Source organism: Sylvia atricapilla, chromosome 12 (assembly GCF_009819655.1).
Source record: "Sylvia atricapilla isolate bSylAtr1 chromosome 12, bSylAtr1.pri, whole genome shotgun sequence".
NCBI lineage: Eukaryota > Metazoa > Chordata > Aves > Passeriformes > Sylviidae > Sylvia > Sylvia atricapilla.
Window position 1 is genome coordinate 20,430,022 of NC_089151.1, and position 19,502 is coordinate 20,449,523.

At 47.5% G+C, this 19,502-nt stretch overlaps 2 protein-coding genes across 2 annotated transcripts in view; one reads left to right on the forward strand and one right to left on the reverse strand.

The window, feature by feature from the left end:
• The window catches only part of CIAO2B (cytosolic iron-sulfur assembly component 2B), a 128,953-nt gene extending 109,451 nt beyond the window's left edge, over positions 1-19,502 (forward strand). The window contains exons 2-6 of the mRNA XM_066327996.1: positions 17,020-17,188; positions 17,864-17,943; positions 18,140-18,265; positions 18,759-18,804; positions 19,284-19,502. Of these exons, the coding sequence (XP_066184093.1) occupies positions 17,050-17,188; positions 17,864-17,943; positions 18,140-18,265; positions 18,759-18,804; positions 19,284-19,381 (489 nt within the window). The 5' untranslated portion in view covers positions 17,020-17,049 and the 3' untranslated portion in view covers positions 19,382-19,502. The remainder of the gene's footprint in view (positions 1-17,019; positions 17,189-17,863; positions 17,944-18,139; positions 18,266-18,758; positions 18,805-19,283) is intronic.
• Positions 4,448-16,763, reverse strand: CES2 (carboxylesterase 2). The gene is made up of 14 exons (XM_066327984.1): positions 16,133-16,763; positions 14,825-14,938; positions 14,082-14,286; positions 13,634-13,772; positions 13,245-13,378; positions 12,589-12,742; positions 12,248-12,349; positions 11,399-11,497; positions 10,170-10,310; positions 8,900-8,980; positions 7,878-8,025; positions 7,121-7,270; positions 5,069-5,141; positions 4,448-4,919 (listed from the first exon to the last, which is right to left on the reverse strand). Exons 2-14 carry the CDS (start codon positions 14,895-14,897, stop codon positions 4,730-4,732), a joined length of 1,689 nt encoding a protein of 562 aa, XP_066184081.1. The 5' UTR covers positions 14,898-14,938; positions 16,133-16,763; the 3' UTR covers positions 4,448-4,729.

A 19,502-nucleotide genomic window follows, 5' to 3' on the forward strand; every position in this document is an offset into this window, starting at 1 on the left:
GACGGGAAGCCCTCCTGCCCCTCGGGGCTCCTTTCGGCTCTTCCTGCCCCGATGTCGGGCACGGCGGGCTCCCCAATGCTCTGGAAGCAGCCTGGCGTTCCCGGGAGCGCTGTCCTGCTGCTGCAGCAGCCCCGGCTGGGACAAGGACGGGAGGGTTTCCTCAGCCTGCGCTGCACAGCCCAGGAAGGCTCCTGATCCTGCTCTAGTACACGGACTTCAGTTTGGAATTAAGATCTCGGTGTGGGAAACGCAAGAGAGCCAACTCCGAACCTAGACGCCTGAAAAGCGTGCTTTTACTGAAGTAAAAGTTGAGTGATCCTCATTCGCATAAAAGGCTATTTTTTTGTGACAAAAGCAATCCTAGAAACGTCCCGGCTTTTCCTGCTGGCTGCAGGAGACACCTGTCTCTCAGCTCTGTGTGTCCAGGGATGTTTGGGATGGTGTTGCAATCCAGTTACAACAGTAAAGAGATGAATTAGGAGCTTTTGTAACGTGGGAGCCACATTAAAGGGTGACATTTGGGTGGTAACGATATATCTAATGCCTCTGGAAAATGCAGAGGATTTGTTTTGAGTCATTTCACATCCACAATTGAAAGATGATATGAAAATGAGAAAATAGCTGAATAGAGATTGTCTGCTCACACGAAGAGGTTGTGTTGGTTTTATTCAAGTATGAGGCACCATCTTTTCCTGTTTTTCCTGCCTCAGTAGCCCTTACTGCAGAAAGGCAGTTTTGCAATTTCAGATCGTGGGAATTCTCTGCAGTCAGAAACAGCATTTTGGAGAATCATACGATAGGATCCCCGAAGGGATCAGATTGGAAGAATCCTCAAAGCTTTGCTCATCTCCCCCTGTGCCACGGGCAGGGACACCTTCCTCTGTCCCAGGCTGCTCCAGTCCCCAATGTCCAGCCTGGCCTTGGGCACTGCCAGGGATCCAGGGGCTGCCACAGCTGCTCTGGGCACCCTGTGCCAGGGCCTGCCCACCCTGCCAGGGAGGAATTTCTTCTGGATATCTGATTTAAACCTACTTGAATTGGCTTGAAGCCATTCCCCTTTGTCCTGTCGCTCCAAGGCCTTTGCAAATGTCCTTTTTCTTGTGGGCTTTCATTCCATTTTTCCTGTGGGCTCCCTTGGGGTGCTGCAAGGAGCTCTAAGGTCTCCTCAGAGCCTTCTCTTGTGCAGGCTGAACAACGCAGCTCTCCCAGCCTGTCCCCACAGGAGAGGTGCTCCATTTCTACAGATCCGTTCCTGCACACGCCTCTCTTTACAGCTCAGTGGCTTACAGGATCCAGAGTCTTTAAATTACTTTAGCAATCTGTTATGTACCTGCTAATCCTGAGTGCTGTGGCTGTGCTTGTGCACTTTAGTGCTGATGCTGCTTGTGTACTTTACTCCAGATCTTCCTCCGTGTGTGTGCACTGGTGTGATTTACAGCCCCTGGAGATAAAGCCCAGGCACCTTTAACCTGGCTGCTCCCAGAGCAGACTGTGGGCAGGTGCTGCAGGTGACCCCATGCAGTGCAGGCTGTGTCTCCAGCCTTTGCTGTGTTTGTGGTGGCTCCTGAGCTGTGCCCCAGTGCCCTGCACACTCTGCCAGGCTGTGCTGGGGTGCAGCTGCTGAGGCTGAGGGCACGGCCAGTGCTCACTGTGCCCTGGCAGATGGGAAATGCTGTAAATCTGGGCTGCTGGGGAAAGGACGAGGACAAAATCTTCAGTGCAGAATTACAATGAATTGTCCCTCTATAGGTGCTCCCTGGCACGGCTTTTTGTGTTGATTCTCACCAGTGACACTAAAGGTCAACAAAACTGTTCTGGGAGTAGTGTGCACTGCTGGAATATGCAGTTTATACAGTAATGACAGATGTGTGCATTGTCTAATACAGTCAATGCACAGGGGGCTGTGGTGCCAGTGATGGAGCTGAGAATAAGTTATCTTTTGATAACTAGTAAGTTATCTGTGTGATGAATGTTTCTGAGATGCCTCAGAAGCACTGCACAGGAGTAAACTCTGCACTCCTGTTTGCCTGCTTGGGTGCTGCTGTAAATTCTCTCACTGTCTCCTCTTACCTTGGACTGCTTTGGTTCCTGGCAAGGGAAAACTGTTTCCGTGCAAGGTGGAGCTGCAGGAATCCCTCTTTGTGGCTCAGCTCCCACGCTGGTGGGCATTCAAGCCTCAGCTCAGTCGTGTCCCACAAGCCAAGGAGGGGTCCTTGGCTGCAAAGCCAAAGACCCTGTACTCCACCTGCTGCTCTCTCCTTTTGCTGTAACAAACTTTATTCCAAAACCAATTTATCTTCTCTCTCCTGCTCTCTGGTGATTTCACTAAACTCTGTATTTTCCTATTTCCTTTCCTTTTATTTTTCCCCTTCACTACTGTCTCAGTTTCCAAGCTTTTCTCTTCAATCTTTGTTCTACTCACTACTTCTCTTTTAAGTACTCACTCTGCAAAACGTCTGAGCACATATCCCATCCACAGGCCTGGAGAAGCAGCCACTCGGAAAATATTAAGTGTGCAAACCAGTTTCTGCAGACTCTGTCCATCTTACTTACAGAAAGGTAACCAAAAGAGGGATTTTAGATCCCTACAGCCTTGTCTGCAGATACTCTGGTGGATCTGCAAGCATGGGCTATATGCTTTGCAAATGTGGACACTCTTTCCACAGTGACACAGACTGGACCTGGAAATCTGAGGATAGTGCTACACACCTGGTGAGTACAATTCTCAAATCCTGTTTGGCTTTAACTTAGAGATTTTGCCCTCAATTAGAGAATAATGCATAAGTCGAAAAATCCTGCCACATGATGACCTTTGGCTCTTTGCACTTTAGTGAACTGCAACCTGTCCTGATTTCAGTAGCTGAAAAAAAAATAGACAAACATTACAGCCCCTGCTGAGGATCCAGTGAAACTACAGAATATAAAACTTAGAGCTACAGCCTCTGAAGCTTGGACAGCTTTAGCACAAGCTAAAGAGACTGTGAATGTCACCTCAGTAGGGCTCTGGGATAAGATAAGAGCATCACAGTGCTTATCTCTACATAGAAATGAGTAAGGTCTTTTGACAGTTTGCACTGTGATTTATTTTTAGTGCTTCCTTGTGCTAGGAAGTCAATTCAACTGCACTTCTCTGCATACACAAGATGAGCGTGTATTCTGTGCACACCCATACAACACTGCCTGCTCATCCCCTTGTAAAGAATGTGGCACAGCACCTTAAGGGTTTGTGCAATGAAGATTTAGCAGACTATTTTGAAATGATATTCCCGTGCCACAAGCCAGGAGGTAAAACAAAGCAGCAAGGACAGATGCTTAGGAGGAAGTTGTGCTTACCAGAACTGCAGTGGTAAAGCGGTCTCGCCCTGCTCCTGAGCTCTGCCTGGCAACAGAACCTGGGCAAGAGGATGTAGAAAATCCCACCCTACTCCTTCCAGTAATTTGGAAAGAAGGGGTGGGTAGCTAGTTGCTGTAGGACATTATTAGCCATGAACGATTTAAAATTCTTGCAGAGATACAGAGGGGAGCTGAAGGGAGGGAGAACTGATGTTCACTGCCCTGTAGGATCTGTGCAGCTGCATCGCTGCTGTGGGGCCCCAGTGTGAGCAGGGATGTGGCTGGGACAGCTGGAGCAGCCGGCTACAGGAGACAAGGACATGGCAGAGGAGCGATTGCCAACTCTGCCAGGAAGAGTGCAAGCCTTGTTCTCGGCAGCCCAAGCGCCACTCAGCCAGAGAGGGCCCTGCGGTGGCCCCGGGACAGACCCAGGGCTGGCAGTGAGGCTGTCAGCCAGTGCCAACAGGGGCAGTGGCACGGCCTGGTGGCGCAGGGGACAGCAGAGAGAAGCTCTGGGGAAAACCAGAAATGTTAATCCGTGTGGGGGAGTTCCAGCTACATTCCAAAGCCGAGAACCGAGGGCGCTTGTGACGGAGGGTCACACTTGTGGCTGCTGTTAGGAGCATGAAAGAACGAAGCAGGCAGCAGGAGGTCAAGCAGGAAAGCTTCTACTTTATTTTTCTGACTCCATAATATATACAGTTTTACAGACAGGCCAAGATTGGCTACACAAGTAGCCTCCTCTTCGACCTCGCTGGTGAACATCACCATCAATCTTCTTTCTCCTCCCAGAGGAGAAGTATGTAAACAACGTTAATTTTCTAAAAACATACATAGTTTACTTGAAGCTGCGTGAGAACAAAATGCAAACAGTGAAAAGCAGGCAAACTTGAGGCAACAGGCGCTGGAGAATTTTTCTCCCTGTTCTAGTATTTGGGAGAAGTCTTAATTCCAGCATTATTGTTTGAGATTAAATACCACAACAGTCTGAACTATCCTTAGTTGTAAACCCAACTGACAAAGCAGAACATCCTGTACTTTCTTTCCATAGACAATTCTGTATCCACATCACACCAAAATGTCTTTACCACCAATAAACTTGGCATCAAGAGAGTCTTACAAATTGTGTCTTTATTGATTTCACTTTATTAAAACAACCTTGCTGCTACATTCTGTGTTCAGTCATGAGGGAGTGACAGAAAAACCTGAGCATTGTGGAAATCTGGTATTTAGCAAGTGAGGATCAACTGGAATTAATAAGGTGAACAAGTGCAAGTATTACAACTGCAAAGAAAAGGTGAAAAGAAGGGAAACACAATTTTATCCTCAAATATACTTCAATTAATTTTTTAATATTCTATTATTTTGCATGTTATGTGCATGTTTAGACTGTAAACTATAACTCTAATTTAAACTTCTTGTTCTGGATGCTTTTGGTATTTGCCTTTTCAAGGATCACTTTTTTCCAGAATTCTACCTTCTTCTCTTTCAACTTTCTGTCTTTCTTTTGCTGTAGATTTATCTGCAAGTATTCTTCATTTAGGTTGTAAGATGGCCATTCGACCAGACCCTCTCCATTAGGATTTCTGTAAGCAAGAGGAAAGAAAGAGTGAGTGCCCTTTTCAGTCACAGGGGAATTCAATCACTCAAGTTAAGACTGAATCAATAAATCAGCCGATTTCCCCCAGAGTCAGTGCAAAGCAGCAGTATCTGTCATGAATGTCACAATTCTTACCCATTTCGAGCAAAGTTAGCCCAGTACTTCATCAGAGTTCTGCTGAGATTCTTCTCTTCCTCTGTAACTTCACCTGAAAGACAAAATACAGAATAGTGTATACACTATTACACCTGAAAGACAAAATACAGAATACTCCATGTAGGAGAAATCAAAATATTGCTACTACAGCAACAGCATTTCCCTGAGTGAATATGCTGCAACAATTTGGCAGTTGCAACAGAGACATGCCAGCAAAATATCAGTATTAAGCATCAAGGGATTTCAGCACTCCTCATTAATGACTTCAGCATAATTACCCTACTGGTAGAAATCAGGGAATTTGGGAACAAGGAAATAGGGTGATGTGCCTGTAACCTTCCAGGAAACCCCCAAGGGTCCTGCATCCCAGTAGAGCTCCAGGAATGGGCCACATGGCAGTGTTTCCTAGATCCCATCCTAGTTTTGTGGGACTGACATTCTTCCTGTTCTTCAGAGCACGAGTAGGCAAAGATTTCTTCATTCTCACACAAGATGGTGCCACTCCATTTCCCAGCACTTCAAGAGTATTTCTTCAAATACAGTTACACATAAGTCATTGTATCACTAGGTGAGTAATTATTTCAATTCCTGTGTGTTTTTAATTATAAATGCATCTCAATACACTAAGAAAAATGTTTGGTATCTTAAAGCCCTTGGTAAATTTAGGCAAAGAGGAAAAGAAACTATTCACTGTTTTCTAGTGCCAAAGGTACGTAAGTGAAAAAAAATACATTTATATAAGCAAAAGGAAAAGGCTCTGGTAACAGATTAACAGAGGGCTTTATAACATAGCTGGATTGCTCCAAAGTTCAATGGAATAAAAGGAAATACTTTCACAGATGTAGGCTTTGACCAGACTATGAACTACTGTGCAAATGACAAAAAATAAAAGCAGAAAAAAAATAGTGAATTCACTTTAAATAAGCAGAATTTTTGTGACTCTGTCAAAATAAAAACTGTTCCTAATCTGTTCCATGGGAAAGAAAATACTCCATGCTGAGTATTACTGTTTTAGGCATTTGTAAAATTAAAGGATATTGCTGGATTCATAATGCTCCTTAGGAAGTGGCATCATGTTTCTTAACTGTTCAGTGATTGGCAGATTCACTGGGAATCTGCCAGAAGGAACTTCCACAACCTCATGGAAATTCTGGGAGTATTCCCTTAATCTTCCCTCAGTGGACCAGCTCTATCTGAATAAATGCTCAGGTATTAACTGAATTGTGAGGCAAAACAGATCAAACCACTGGATCTTCACACAGAAAATGGAACACTGGAATTCTAAACCTTTCTCTGAACACAGCTGCAAAGAAACCAAGTTCCCTGTTCTCTGGAGCCTGACAGCTCATGGGATTTCCTGGAAAGGAGGAGACACTGGCCTAAACTCTTCATGAAAAGAAGAGATGCTGGATTTCCTGCTTCCCAAGCACTCTGCAAGTTTAACTGACCTTCCCTTTAATTTCATTGTCAGCCAAAGCTATTTGGCAAATTCATGCACAGTGCTGGGATAATGACAGGGAATTTTCTAGCAAATATCATATTTGCTGAATTGCTGACAAGATGTGGAATTTACTGTGCTTCAGAAGGAGCAAATTGTAAAGGGGAGAGGAGGGAGAGGAGGGAGAGGAGGGAGAGGAGGGAGAGGAGGGAGAGGAGGGAGAGGAGGGAGAGGAGGGAGAGGAGGGAGAGGAGGGAGAGGAGGGAGAGGAGGGAGAGGAGGGAGAGGAGGGAGAGGAGGGAGAGGAGGGAGAGGAGGGAGAGGAGGGAGAGGAGGGAGAGGAGGGAGAGGAGGGAGAGGAGGGAGAGGAGGGAGAGGAGGGAGAGGAGGGAGAGGAGGGAGAGGAGGGAGAGGAGGGAGAGGAGGGAGAGGAGGGATAAATGCAGAAAACCAATTCTGCCAGGAGAAAGGGTCATGGCTTGGTCTCACTGCCAATATATGCACATTGATCTGATGAAAATGAATAGAATACTGACTAGAAAAATGCCAAGGTTACAGAAGCAATTAATGAGTGAATGGTATCTGTTCCTTACTGCAGAGCTGGATCTCCCCGGCCAGAAATGGCCCCCCAAAGACAAAACTAACTTCATCCCCATGGTCAGCCTTCACGTAGTCTGGTTTGCTGTCCCAGTACGCACTGGACCGGTGCTGGAATTCAAAGAAGTAGGTAGGAGCTCCAGACTCTGCAAGACATAACATTAGAGAGTTACAGAAGAGATACATAAACTACAGCTGTCATCAGCTGTTTAAAATACTACTTTAAACAAAGCTTTATACTGGGCACATTTCTAGTGTAAGTGCTACATTCAAATATGTACTTTTATTGCAAAATTAAGAACTCAGCACTTACACACACACAAAAATTCACTCTAAGAAAACTTACAGAAAACAAAATATCAAATTATTTCCACTTTTGAGTATCTTAGAATGGCTTGTCTACACCTAAACACCAGAAAATTTACAGACCACAGAGCTGCTGACTTCCCAAGCAGCCAAGCAACCAAAGGACATAGGTTGCTTTGATATGTTTTAAGCCTGCATACTTCAGTTAGGAAACATTAACCTGTGTTATTATGCTCTGCTCTCAATATATTGTGACTATGAGCACAGTGCAAAACACTGATACAGACAGAAGGGACTCCACACAACCCTGCAGACCTGTATCATTCCTCATGTTCCCAGTGAGAATCTCAAGAAAGGTTGGCTACATATGACAGGATTTGTGTCTGCATCATTTGATCCAGCCTGCAGTAGGAGGTTTGAGTGTCCCACTGCTGTTGATCAGCTTACCCCTGTGATAATTCAGTGCTTTAATGGCTGGCATGACAATTGCCATGTCCCCCATCAGGTCCAGGAATCCATCCCGTAGCTCTGCAGGGTCCTCTGTGTCCCCCAGATATTCATCTATGATCATGGGCAGAAGATCTGAGGGTACATCCTAAGAGACAAGAAACAAGCAAACAGTCACTGTCTGAATTAGCAGCTAAAATTGCCATCTTTTAAACTTCAGAGATTCTGCAAAGGCACAAATGTCCAGGACAGCACCCACGTTAATGGGAAACAAAACCTATTCATGCTTTTTGTGGGCAAAAAACGCCAGACAAACCAACCACCTCAGGTGAAATTTGCACCAGATTTACATGGGTTTAAAACTCTACAGGAATAAGTGTAGATTCAGCAATTTCTCCTGACAATATCTACAACTTCTGTTTTCTTCAGGAGAGGAGAGATGGGAATCACAAAAGTAAATTCTCAGTCCTTGAAAGATTTATGGACCATTAGACAAGAGGACAAGACCAATGGGATCTCCAAACACAGTGTATGTTTTTGGGGTTACAATTTGCTGCTTGAAAGATACACCTCAAAACTAGGAGTACAAAGTAACTACTTTAAAAGCTACATTTAATGTAAACATACTGAAAAATAGGCCTTGAAACTCCCTAAGCAGATAAGCCATGAGATACCTCAGCATTAGGAACCCTATTACAGTAATCTCACAAGTATGTAAGATAAAAGCATTGGTTGAAGTCTAGAATGAAAAAGGCATTTTCCCAAATCCCAGGCCTGACTCAATTCCATTGGTTGAAGTCTAGAATGAAAAAGGCATTTTCCCAAATCCCAGGCCTGACTCAATTCTATTTCTGTGTAATTCCATGCACGCTGGTCCTGTCAACTTTGCCGGGACTCTCCTCAAAGCATAACATGACCTCAGCCCTCAGTAACACTATGACTCAAGCAGTGAGACCCAAATCTGTTACATACATGAAAAACAAAATTCACTTCTCAAATTAGATTAGCGCAGCAGTACTTACGATCATTGGTAGAAAAACCTCTACAGTCGAGGCAATTGATTTTCTATCTCCTATTTCCCTCAAACCTCGCATTTTTGATGTCTGTACAGAGAAAAACACCAATGTTATTAGCACCATTCAATGTCTCCATTATTTTAAATATTGGAACTACCTTATTCCATTAATTCTTACAACTGGTGTTTATTTTTGCAGCATCGCATCATATGCAAAAATGCAGCAGCTGTCTTGAAAATCTTGTATTTACTGCAGTAAATGTTGCCTTGCTGATGATTTATGCATAAACCACTCCTAATACATAGTTTATCTTTAAATCAGCATTAAGAAATTTGTAAGACTAGAAAACATGAGGGCAGAGTTGAAGCAAAAAGTGTCTTCTGTCTCACAGGCTTATTTTCATTCTCTTGGTGGAGATCTTAAAAGTCACTGGCAGTCTGTCTCTAGTCCAATTGTTTGAGCCCTTTGAAATAAGGATAATGCAGTGTTCCTCCTCTTTTACAGCATTACATAAAACATCTCTCCTGTCTGCAAAATAAATTCAAGCAGATTTCACTTTGCATTGTTCTGCTGGGCCTTAACAACCTGTGTGCTCCCAGTGACAGTTGCTTCATAGATTCAGAACAAACGCTTTGTAAGAAAGCATAATAAAGGAATCTGAATATTTAGGAAATAAAAGAAAGGCACAAGAGAGAGGACACAAATCCATCTCCTGCAGTTTTTGTGCACTGAGAGCATCTGCTCATGTTTTGGAGTTACCCATTAAGTTCCCATGAGAAAGGAGAATGGGCTGGGACACCTGCATTGTCCCCTCTCTCTGCCCCAGATGAGATTTTCAAATGAAAGCTCTTTCTGCAAGGTGGTAATGACACCCAGGGGAAGCTGGTCTAGGTGATCAGAGGCATATTTTTAAGCACACTGTGTATCAACCCTGACTACTGAGCCTTGTGGGGGAAAGGATTGGCTTTATTTGTCTTTGAGTAATAAGTTCTTGATCATTGCATTCCTTTTCCTCTCTCTGCCTGGATGAGGGATTAAAATTTTAGGGTAGGAAAACACTGTACAAAACTGATGTTCCAACTCATGTGCCTATGTAGCTTAACTTGCAGGATGAAGCCTCTCTCACCCTCTTATGACCCAGTGGTTCTGGGTCACTGCACAGCCATGGTGTAAGCAATGTTTGCCTTGTATGTATTTCCAACAATGCAAAGACTTGTCCTATTACTTAACACAAACATTAAAAACACATTAAAAATAAGAATAAGCATTAAATTACTGATCTAATGTTCCAGCCAAATTCATGGTTGGTGACTCCTATCATGTATGGGACTGCATTGAACTCTTTTCCAGCCAGTATCTCTTCAGGCGGCTTATGAAGAAACACTCCATCCAAAACTAAGGGTAGAAATGAGATTTCCTAAAGGAAGAGAAAAGTACAAGATCAAATTAGTTGTTAACAGTATTTCCAATTTTTTCCAACAAGAATTTACATCCACTGTTAGCATAAATTTCGTTTGGCACAGGAATATAAAATGCAGGCCTGGCTGGGTCAGGGTGTAGAGGAATGCAATGGTTCCTGATCCTGTGCTGTTCTGGCATTAAAACATAGGTATGCTCAAACCGTGCTCACAACTTCACAGGCACTGTGACACTGCCAAGACTTCCAGGAACAAATTACGTGTGAAATTATTTCAGCATTTGGGGATGTCCTGGGGTGACTATGATGCCTCTGTATCCCCAGTCGTCTGTTCTGTGTGTGCTGTAGGTTGTGCTCTGTACCTTTAGGAGTGGTTCTGAGGGTGAGCAGGGAAGAAGACACACACAGTTTGTTTTGAAAAGTGTTCACTCCTCCACATTCTTTTTTTTTCCTTCTTCCTCGGGACGGTGTGTTCGTCGGATACTCGGACAGTGACCAGGGAGAGGTTTTTTTTTTTCCTTTTGTTAGTTTAGCTAGCTGAGGCAAAGAAGCTTCCTGGACTATTTTTTTCTTGGGGTTGTTTAAATCTGCTCTGGACTGAAAACCCAGAGAAGGACTGGGATCTGGCACCCGTGGCCCATTGGGGCCTGGACCTCGGCATTTCCCAGCACTGAAGGGACTGGGACTGATCAGAGACAGAGAGAGCAGAGCTAACTCCTGGCAAGAACTTCCTCAGTTTTGCCATCTCTCTTCGGAGCAGTGAGAGGTTTTGTTGTTTAATTTTTTTTCATTCCTCATGCTCACGGGCATTTTGTTTGTTAAATAAATAGTTTTTTCCACTTTTCTCTGAGGAAATTTTTTTTCCTGGACAGGCTGGGGGGGAGGGGCCGTTTGGGTTTGCTCCCCAGAGGAACCCCATTCAGAGGTTTCCTCACAAATTTGCCCTAAACCAGGACAGGGGAGTATTTCGACAAAAGATAAGAAAAATCAACTTTGGAATGGACTATCAATGAACTCTGATCAGAGGCTGAGCTAAAGTTTTGCAAGTGAGCCATTAAAAAGTTCTGTTGCCATGAAGTCTCACCTACCTTGCTCTTTAGGACTATGTGCTCTGCTTCCTGCTTCCTCAAGCAGTTCAGCAGGGAGAGGGAATCGCTTGTCTCACACTTGAAGACACTGGCAATTTTCTGTAAATTATCAACAAAGCACTGCTATAAAATCATTATACACACTGCTGTAATAGCTTTAGTGATTTAGTGGCAGATTTAGGTAGAGTTTGATAGATCTTTGAGTGTTTTATTTTACTAGAAATGCTGCAGTTTGATCACAAAGTGAAATCATTCTGGTGTACTTCTCTTTCTTGCTGTATTTCCATTCACTGTTTTTCAAACTTTGCTGTAGAGACAATACAAGCTTGTAGCATAAACCAAATAAGGAAAGAAACATTTACATTATTACTATCTCCCAATACAGGAAAAAATATTAAAAGGCACTTATAGAGAGTGATTTTATTTAATGTGGTTTCTTTTAGTTTTGCATTTAATTAATTTACTTCACATAAAGGCTCTCCCTATAAGACTGTAGATCAATAAAAAACTGAACTCTTCTTCTGGATTCTTGTTAAACTTCCCATAATTAGTGCCACAGTTACTATATAGAGTACAGTGGGTATGAAAATGGACATTTTCCTAGTTTGGCACGTGTGTGACTGAAAACACCTTTGTCAGCCCATGGTTGTTATAATCATACAGCTGTACAATCTGTTTCTAACACCAAACAGACCGAAACTAAACAGGTGTGCTGCAACAATACACTGGATCAACTTTGTTGCACAGTATGCAATGATTTTTCCCCCTTTTCTCATTTAAACAAAGTATCCCATAGAAGTATCCTATTTTAGGCTATAAAGACTTTAAAATGCAAAGAAATGAGCTTACCTCAAGATCTGTTGAAAGTTGTAAATTTTTACTGGGGGGAATTATAATTCCACTCTCTGATATTGCTTTATGAAAGAGACCCTTAGATAAAGGAGATAACACCTGCCAGGAAGAGAAGAACAAAAAGTATTTATTCTACATTAACATCCTTACCACATAACTTTATGCTAGTTATAGTCTAGTCAGCTCCTGGATTCAGTGGGGAATTATACATCTTTATTTGCTAAATCTCCATTTAGCCCAATGTGCTGTTAAGCTTCCTGTCGAAAACCGGATTAAGCATGAAACGTTACATTAATTGAGCTTTTGAAGATTTTTATTTTTGTCTACTGTATACCTACATGTGCAAAGACAGCACAAGATCCTGCAGATATCCCAAAGAGAGTGACAGATGCTGGGTCTCCACCAAAGTGCTCAATATTTCCCTGCACCCAGCGAAGAGCCGCGACTTGGTCCAGGTACGCCCAGTTCCCGCGGGCGTGCTCGTCACCCGTGCTGCAAGGAAAGCAGCAGAGCCACCTCTTAGCAACAGTGACAACACAGCAAAGGCAATCTCTGCAATCTCTGTCTGGTGCAAAGTGACCTACAGCCCCTGACTGCCCTCCACTCTCTGTTCAGCCCTGCACAGGTGTATCCCCGGCCTTTGATCTACCTGAGTTTTTTGCTTTACACAGCAGAAGACAGAAGCAAAGGCCAAAACAAACATCCTGTCCAGCACCAAATAAGCCAGATTACAGCCCTCTGATAGCAGGCTATGACCTGCTATCGTGCACTCACGTGACCACGCAGATGGAATGTACAGACATTTCTCAGTGTTCTGAAATCCTGATGTCAGTGAATTACGTACATTTAAACCACTATAACAACGCGAAGCTGATACAGAAGTTCAGAGGTTCAGAAGTTCAGAGGTTCAAAAGGTCAGATTTAGCAAACAGAACTACCTGTGCTTTAAACACAACAGCAAGCACTTTGTAAAAAGTGAAATAGGTGTTCTTACTTGAAGAATCCAAGGAGTCCCAGTCTGTATTGAATTATTACCACCACAACATTCTCGTAGGCTGACAGTGCAGAGCCATCATACCGAGCAGCACCCCCAAATAAAAAATTGCCTCCATGGATCCACACCATTACCTTGGAAACAAAAGGGTGAGACACACCTTTATGCATTGTTTTGCAGATTTCACTTGCAAAAGGAAAACAACATCAGAGAATGAGGAACACCAAATCACCAAAGCACCATGGCTGGCAAATTTCAGATTAGTGGACTTTGATTTTTACATGCTAGTATTATTTCTGCTTGTGCAGCAAAAAGCAATTAAGTCTCTTAGGAGCAATCATTACTTGCAAGCTTTATAAAACACAAGTTTGCCTCAATGGCTTACATACAGGTAACTTGTCCTTCTTGCTTGAGCCAGCAGGGCTGTAAACACTGAGATACAAACAGTCCTCAGACGTTTGGAATGCAAGGTGCTTTTCTTTAAAGTTTTTTTCAGCTGTTTTCAACAAGGACAGATCTTGAGGACAGCTTCACAAAAAAAAAAAAAAAAAAAGGCACAATTATTAGTACTAAACTGCTGTAGCATCAATGTAACAGTGGCAGAAAAAAACACACTTCTTTGGCCCTTGTCTGAATGCCCACAGGGTGCTTGAATTTTGTGTTATCTATAATCAGCCTGTAAAAGCACATCTCCACACCTGTACTAGAAATACTCCAGTACTTGCAGTGTATCCAATACCAAATATAAACTCCTCAGCAAAACCAGGCCTCTGCACCCCAATAAACACAACTCTGACCAGCATGGGCAGGTTCTGTCTACAAATGAACAGCTCTCACAGTGGTGGGTGAGAAGTTGCATCTCTCAGACCAGTCCAGGGTTCAGGTGGTTCAGGTGGGGAAAACCTCAATGATCCAAGAGGGGCTTTTGCAAAAGGAATTCCAAGGAAAACATTCACAAGCTTGTCTGTTCCCTTCACATTTGTCTGTGTCCCTCTGAGCCGTCCAAGTGCAGTAGTCACTTCTGGCTCAGCACCACTCTGTCCTAAGTAACACAAAAGATAAAAAAAATAATTAAATTGCATCTTCAAACTTATCACACTGACTTTTATATTAAGTATTTTTAACTGACTGCTTAATTTAGAACATTTCAGCTTATTCAATTTTGTTCAGTTTTCATTTTGCTTTGGTGCAATGACAGACACCCCCTGCCCTGTCCCCCTGTCCCCTTCCAGTGACACCTGGAGCCAGGTAGGGCAGGGTTTGGTCACTGTACAAGAGCAAATTTCAGAGCAAACAGCAAAACCGCTACCATTTCCTAAATTTATCATTCAACAAGACCTTAAAAATATTTAGTTTAGAGAATTCAGAAATGTTACCTTTTAAAAAAGACAGAAAGCCTAATTTTCATTAAATCATCTCAAAACCAGTTTCATCTCACAAACCCAGTAACTTTTGCATCATGAAGGCATTTTTGCAGATCGGAAACCAAAGCATAAGAGATTTACTGCGTTTGAAAAAATCATCAGAATTTGTTGGTGCAGTGGCTTCCCCAGCTGCAAAAACAACATCGCGGGGCTCACCTTCTGCCCCGCACACGAGGAAGGCTACGCTACAAAACAGGGCGCAAAGCAAGGCGATGGGGCTCGGAGACATTTTCACCCCCGATGGGGCTCCCGGTCACTCTCTCCGGTGATCTGCGGAAGAGAAGAGGACAAAGGTCCCAGCGAGGGCACTGGGGGCACGGAGCGCGGCTGAATGGTGAGCGTGACCTGCAGCCAACGCCTCCAGAGCGCCAAATACAAACCCGAGAGCTCATAGAGCCCCGAGAGCTGAGAGAGCTGAGAGAGCTGAGAGAGCCCCGAGAGAGCTGAGAGAGCCCCGAGAGCCGAGAGAGCCCCGAGAGCTGAGAGAGCTCATAGAGCCCCGAGAGCTGAGAGAGCCCCGAGAGAGCTGAGAGAGCCCCGAGAGCTGAGAGAGCCCCCGAGAGCCGAGAGAGCCCCGAGAGCCGAGAGAGCCCCGAGAGCCGAGAGAGCCCCCGAGAGCTGAGAGAGCCCCCGAGAGCTGAGAGAGCTCATAGAGCCCCGAGAGCCGAGAGAGCCCCGAGAGCCGAGAGAGCCCCGAGAGCCGAGAGAGCCGAGAGAGCCCCGAGAGCCGAGAGAGCCCCGAGAGCCGAGAGAGCCCCGAGAGCCGAGAGAGCTCCGAGAGCCGAGAGAGCTGAGAGAGCCCCGAGAGCCGAGAGAGCCCCCGAGAGCTGAGAGAGCCCCCGAGAGCTGAGAGAGCTCATAGAGCCCCGAGAGCCGAGAGAGCCCCGATAGCCGAGAGAGCCCCGAGAGCCGAGAGAGCTCATAGAGCCCCGAGAGCTGAGGGAGCCGAGAGAGCCCCGAGAGCCGAGAGAGCCCCGAGAGCTGAGAGAGCCCCGAGAGCTGAGAGAGCCCCGAGAGCTGAGAGAGCTGAGAGAGCCCCCGAGAGCCGAGAGAGCCCCGAGAGCTGAGAGAGCCCCGAGAGCTGAGAGAGCCCCGAGAGCCGAGAGAGCCCCGAGAGCTGAGAGAGCTGAGAGAGCCCCGAGAGCTGAGGGAGCCCCCGAGAGCCGAGAGAGCCCCCGAGAGCTGAGAGAGCCCCCGAGAGCTGAGAGAGCCCCCGAGAGCTGAGAGAGCCCCCGAGAGCTGAGAGAGCCCCCGAGAGCTGAGAGAGCCCCCGAGAGCTGAGAGAGCCCCCGAGAGCTGAGAGAGCTCATAGAGCCCCGAGAGCTGAGGGAGCTGAGAGAGCCCCGAGAGCTGAGAGAGCCGCTGAGAGAGCCCCGAGAGCTGAGAGAGCCCCGAGAGCCGAGAGAGCCCCGAGAGCCCGATACGGTCCCAGAGAGCCGATACGGTCCCGAGAGGAGATAAAACCTCGAAAGCCGATAGAGTCCCGAGAGCCGATAAGGAGCCCCGAGCGCTGATAAGAGCCCCGAGAGCCGATAAGAGCCCCGGGAGCCGATAAGAGCCCCGAGAGCCCCCGCCCCGCGTTCCCTGCGCTGGCAATGGCCCAGCGCGGTGCGGGAGCGCCAGTCGCAGTTCATTCACCTGCTGTCAGTGCCACCGGCAGAGAACAGCGCAAGGCTTAACACACTCCAGAGCTCAAATACTATAAAGGTCTTTAAAACCCCCTTAAAACAATAAAAATATCCCCAAAACATCGCCACAAACAAAACAAAGCAACAAAACCCCCAACATACCCCCTCGCCCCGCCAACAACCGGGACGAGAGATTACAAATAACTAGAAACTAACAAAAAACGAAGAAAAATCAGAATAGTTAATTCTTGCCTGAACCTCCTTTTAGAGGGGTGTGTGAAGCCAAAATATGTCATCGCTACACTCCATCCCTCCAGTTTAAATTTGCGTGGGGTTTTTTTGTTTAACTTTTCAAAGTAGGGAAGAGATGAGATAAACAACTTTAAGCGGAGCATCCTTGGCAGCACCGGGCCCGGCCCGGAGGCCCCTAGCGGACACCCCGCCGCCGACTCCATCCGCTGCCAGCCCGGCGCGGACTCCGGGGAGCCAACAGCCCCGCCCCCGGGCGGAACGGCCCCGCCCCCGGCGGAACGGCCCCGCCCCCGGGCGGAACGGCCCCGCCCCCGGGCGGAACGGCCCCGCCCCCGGGCGGAACGGCCCCGCCCCCGGGCGGAACGGCCCCGCCCCTGCCCTGGGCCCCGCGCGGTGCGCCGCCCATCGCGGTCCGGCCTGGTTCCGGTCCGGCCTGGTTCCGGTCCGGGCGGTTCCGGTGCGGGCGGTTCCGGTGCGGGCGGTTCCGGTGCCGGTGCCGCCATGGTGGGTTCGGGCCCAGGCGCGGCGCCGCTGGAGAACGCGAACCCGCTCATCTACCGCCGCTCCGGGGAGCGCCCCGTGACGGCCCGCGAGGAGGACGACGAGCTGCCCGACGCCATCGACGACCGGGAGATCTTCGATATCCTGCGGCAGCGGCGGACAGGGCCGGGCAAGGCCGGGGCAGGGCAGGGCAGGGGCAGGGCAGGGCCGGGCAGGGATGGGACAGGGGCAGGGCAGGGCAGGGGCAGGGATGGGACAGGGGCCGGGCAGGGATGGGACAGGGGCAGGGATGGGCAGGGGCAGGGAATGGGCAGGGCAGGGGCAGGGGATGGGCAGGGGCAGGGGCAGGGCAGGGCAGGGGCAGGGCAGGGCAGGGATGGACAGGGGCAGGGGCAGGGGCAGGGCAGGGGATGGGCAGGGGCAGGGGCAGGGCAGGGGCAGGGCAGGGCAGGGGCAGGAGCAGGGGCAGGGCAGGGGCAGGGGCAGGGCAGGGATGGGCAGGGGCAGGGGCAGGGATGGGCCAGGGCAGGGCAGGGGATGGGACAGGGGCAGGGGCCGGGCAGGGGCAGGGCAGGGCAGGGGCAGGGCAGGGCAGGGGCAGGGGCAGGGCAGGGATGGGCAGGGGCAGGGGCAGGGCAGGGCAGGGGCAGGGCAGGGATGGGCAGGGGCAGGGCAGGGCAGGGGCAGGGATGGGCAGGGCAGGGGATGGGCAGGGCTGGAGCAGGGCCGAGGAAGGCAGGGCAGGGGCAGGGCGGGGCTGGGTGGGCGGCGCGGGCGGCCCCAGGAGGGCATCGCCGTTTTCCTTAACCCGCACATCTCATCCGCTCCATCAATGACCCCGAGCACCCGCTCACCCTGGAGGAGCTGAACGTCGTCGAGCAAGTGCGAGTGAAAGTGAGATCCCGCCGGCATGCACTGCCTCGGCCATCTGATAACTAATTGCTTTTTTATACTATTTAAATATATTTATCGTGCTCCCTAAACACAGTACTGAAAACTGTCAGTGGAGAAACCTGTGAGCAGTCGGGTTGGCCGTGCCGGCCCGCGGGCGGTGCGCGGTGTGAGCAGCGGGTGTGTTGTGTCCCCGCAGGTGAACGATGCCGAGAGCACGGTGTCGGTGGAGTTCACCCCCACCATCCCGCACTGCAGCATGGCCACGCTCATCGGCCTCTCCATCAAGGTCAAACTGCTGCGCTCCCTGCCCGACAGGTTCAAGGTGAGCAGTCAAAGCACCAGGCAGACCAAGAGAGGGGGGTTGTGTTTGGAAAAAAAGTAAAAAAAAAAAAAAAAAAAAAAAGGGGGCGGGGGGGAAGGAAGCTAACTAGCTTGCAGTGGAAAAATAACTAGAGCATTTGCATGTTTTTGTGTGTGGGAGACTGCAGGAAGCAGAGAGGGCAGTGGGCTGAAGTATCAGTGCAGAGTTGTGGTTCTGGGGCTGTTGTCATGGGCAGGGGTTTCTGGGGGGAATCGCTGCAAGGGCACGGCAGGAGGAGAGGTCTCACCCTTGTCTGAAACAGCCTTAAGCATGTGCAAATGCAATACTCTGCAGTCTTAGACTTTCATTTTATTCTGCTATGTAGAGTAACTGATAGTGGCAAGAATGTCCTTTCTCCTTTCTTTTTGTTACTGTCTTATTTTTATTAGTTTGAACTTAATCTTCCAATGTTTTGTTGAACTTTTCCCGTGTTTCTTTTGTGCCGCTGTTTCAGCTGGATGTTCATATAACGCCAGGAACACATGCCTCTGAACACGCAGGTAAGGCTTTTAGTTCCTCTCTTGTGTGCTCTTTATATTGGTTTTAATCTTGAAAGTTAGTGAGGAGAGAGATTCCCACAGCTGCAGAGCAGTTGCTCAGTGTCTGGGACTTTCTGTGCATCGCCTTCTGGGGGATGTTCCAGAACAGGAACATGGAGTGTCACTTAAATTGTCCTGTAGTGTTCTTTAAACATCTCCTCAGGCAGTCTGTGCTCTCAGACAGTCTCTGATTTGCCTGAGCCCTCGGAAAGGGGGAGGAAAATGGGAATTTCTTGTGTTACACCTCTGGAACAGCTCCCTGCTGCTGAATCATGGCCAGCTCACTGCAAAGCTGGGATGACAGAGAGGCTCTGCCTTCAGGCAGCCGCTCTTGGCATCCTCAGAACTGCAGCACCATGGCAACTGTGATTATGTGGCTTGGTGTGAAGACATCGAGTCCCAGTGTCCTGACTGGTTTCTTGTGGGCTTTTTCTACACAGTTAATAAACAGCTTGCTGATAAAGAACGTGTGGCAGCTGCTTTGGAAAACTCTCACCTGCTGGAAGTGGTGAATCAGTGTTTGTCTGCTCGTTCATAATTGCCTGGTGAGGAAATCATTGGTGTTTGATTTATTAGACTAATTTTGTATATAAGTGGTGATGTTAAAATTTACATAAATCTATGAGCAAAATAAAATCACTTAAATTCTCTTGAATAAA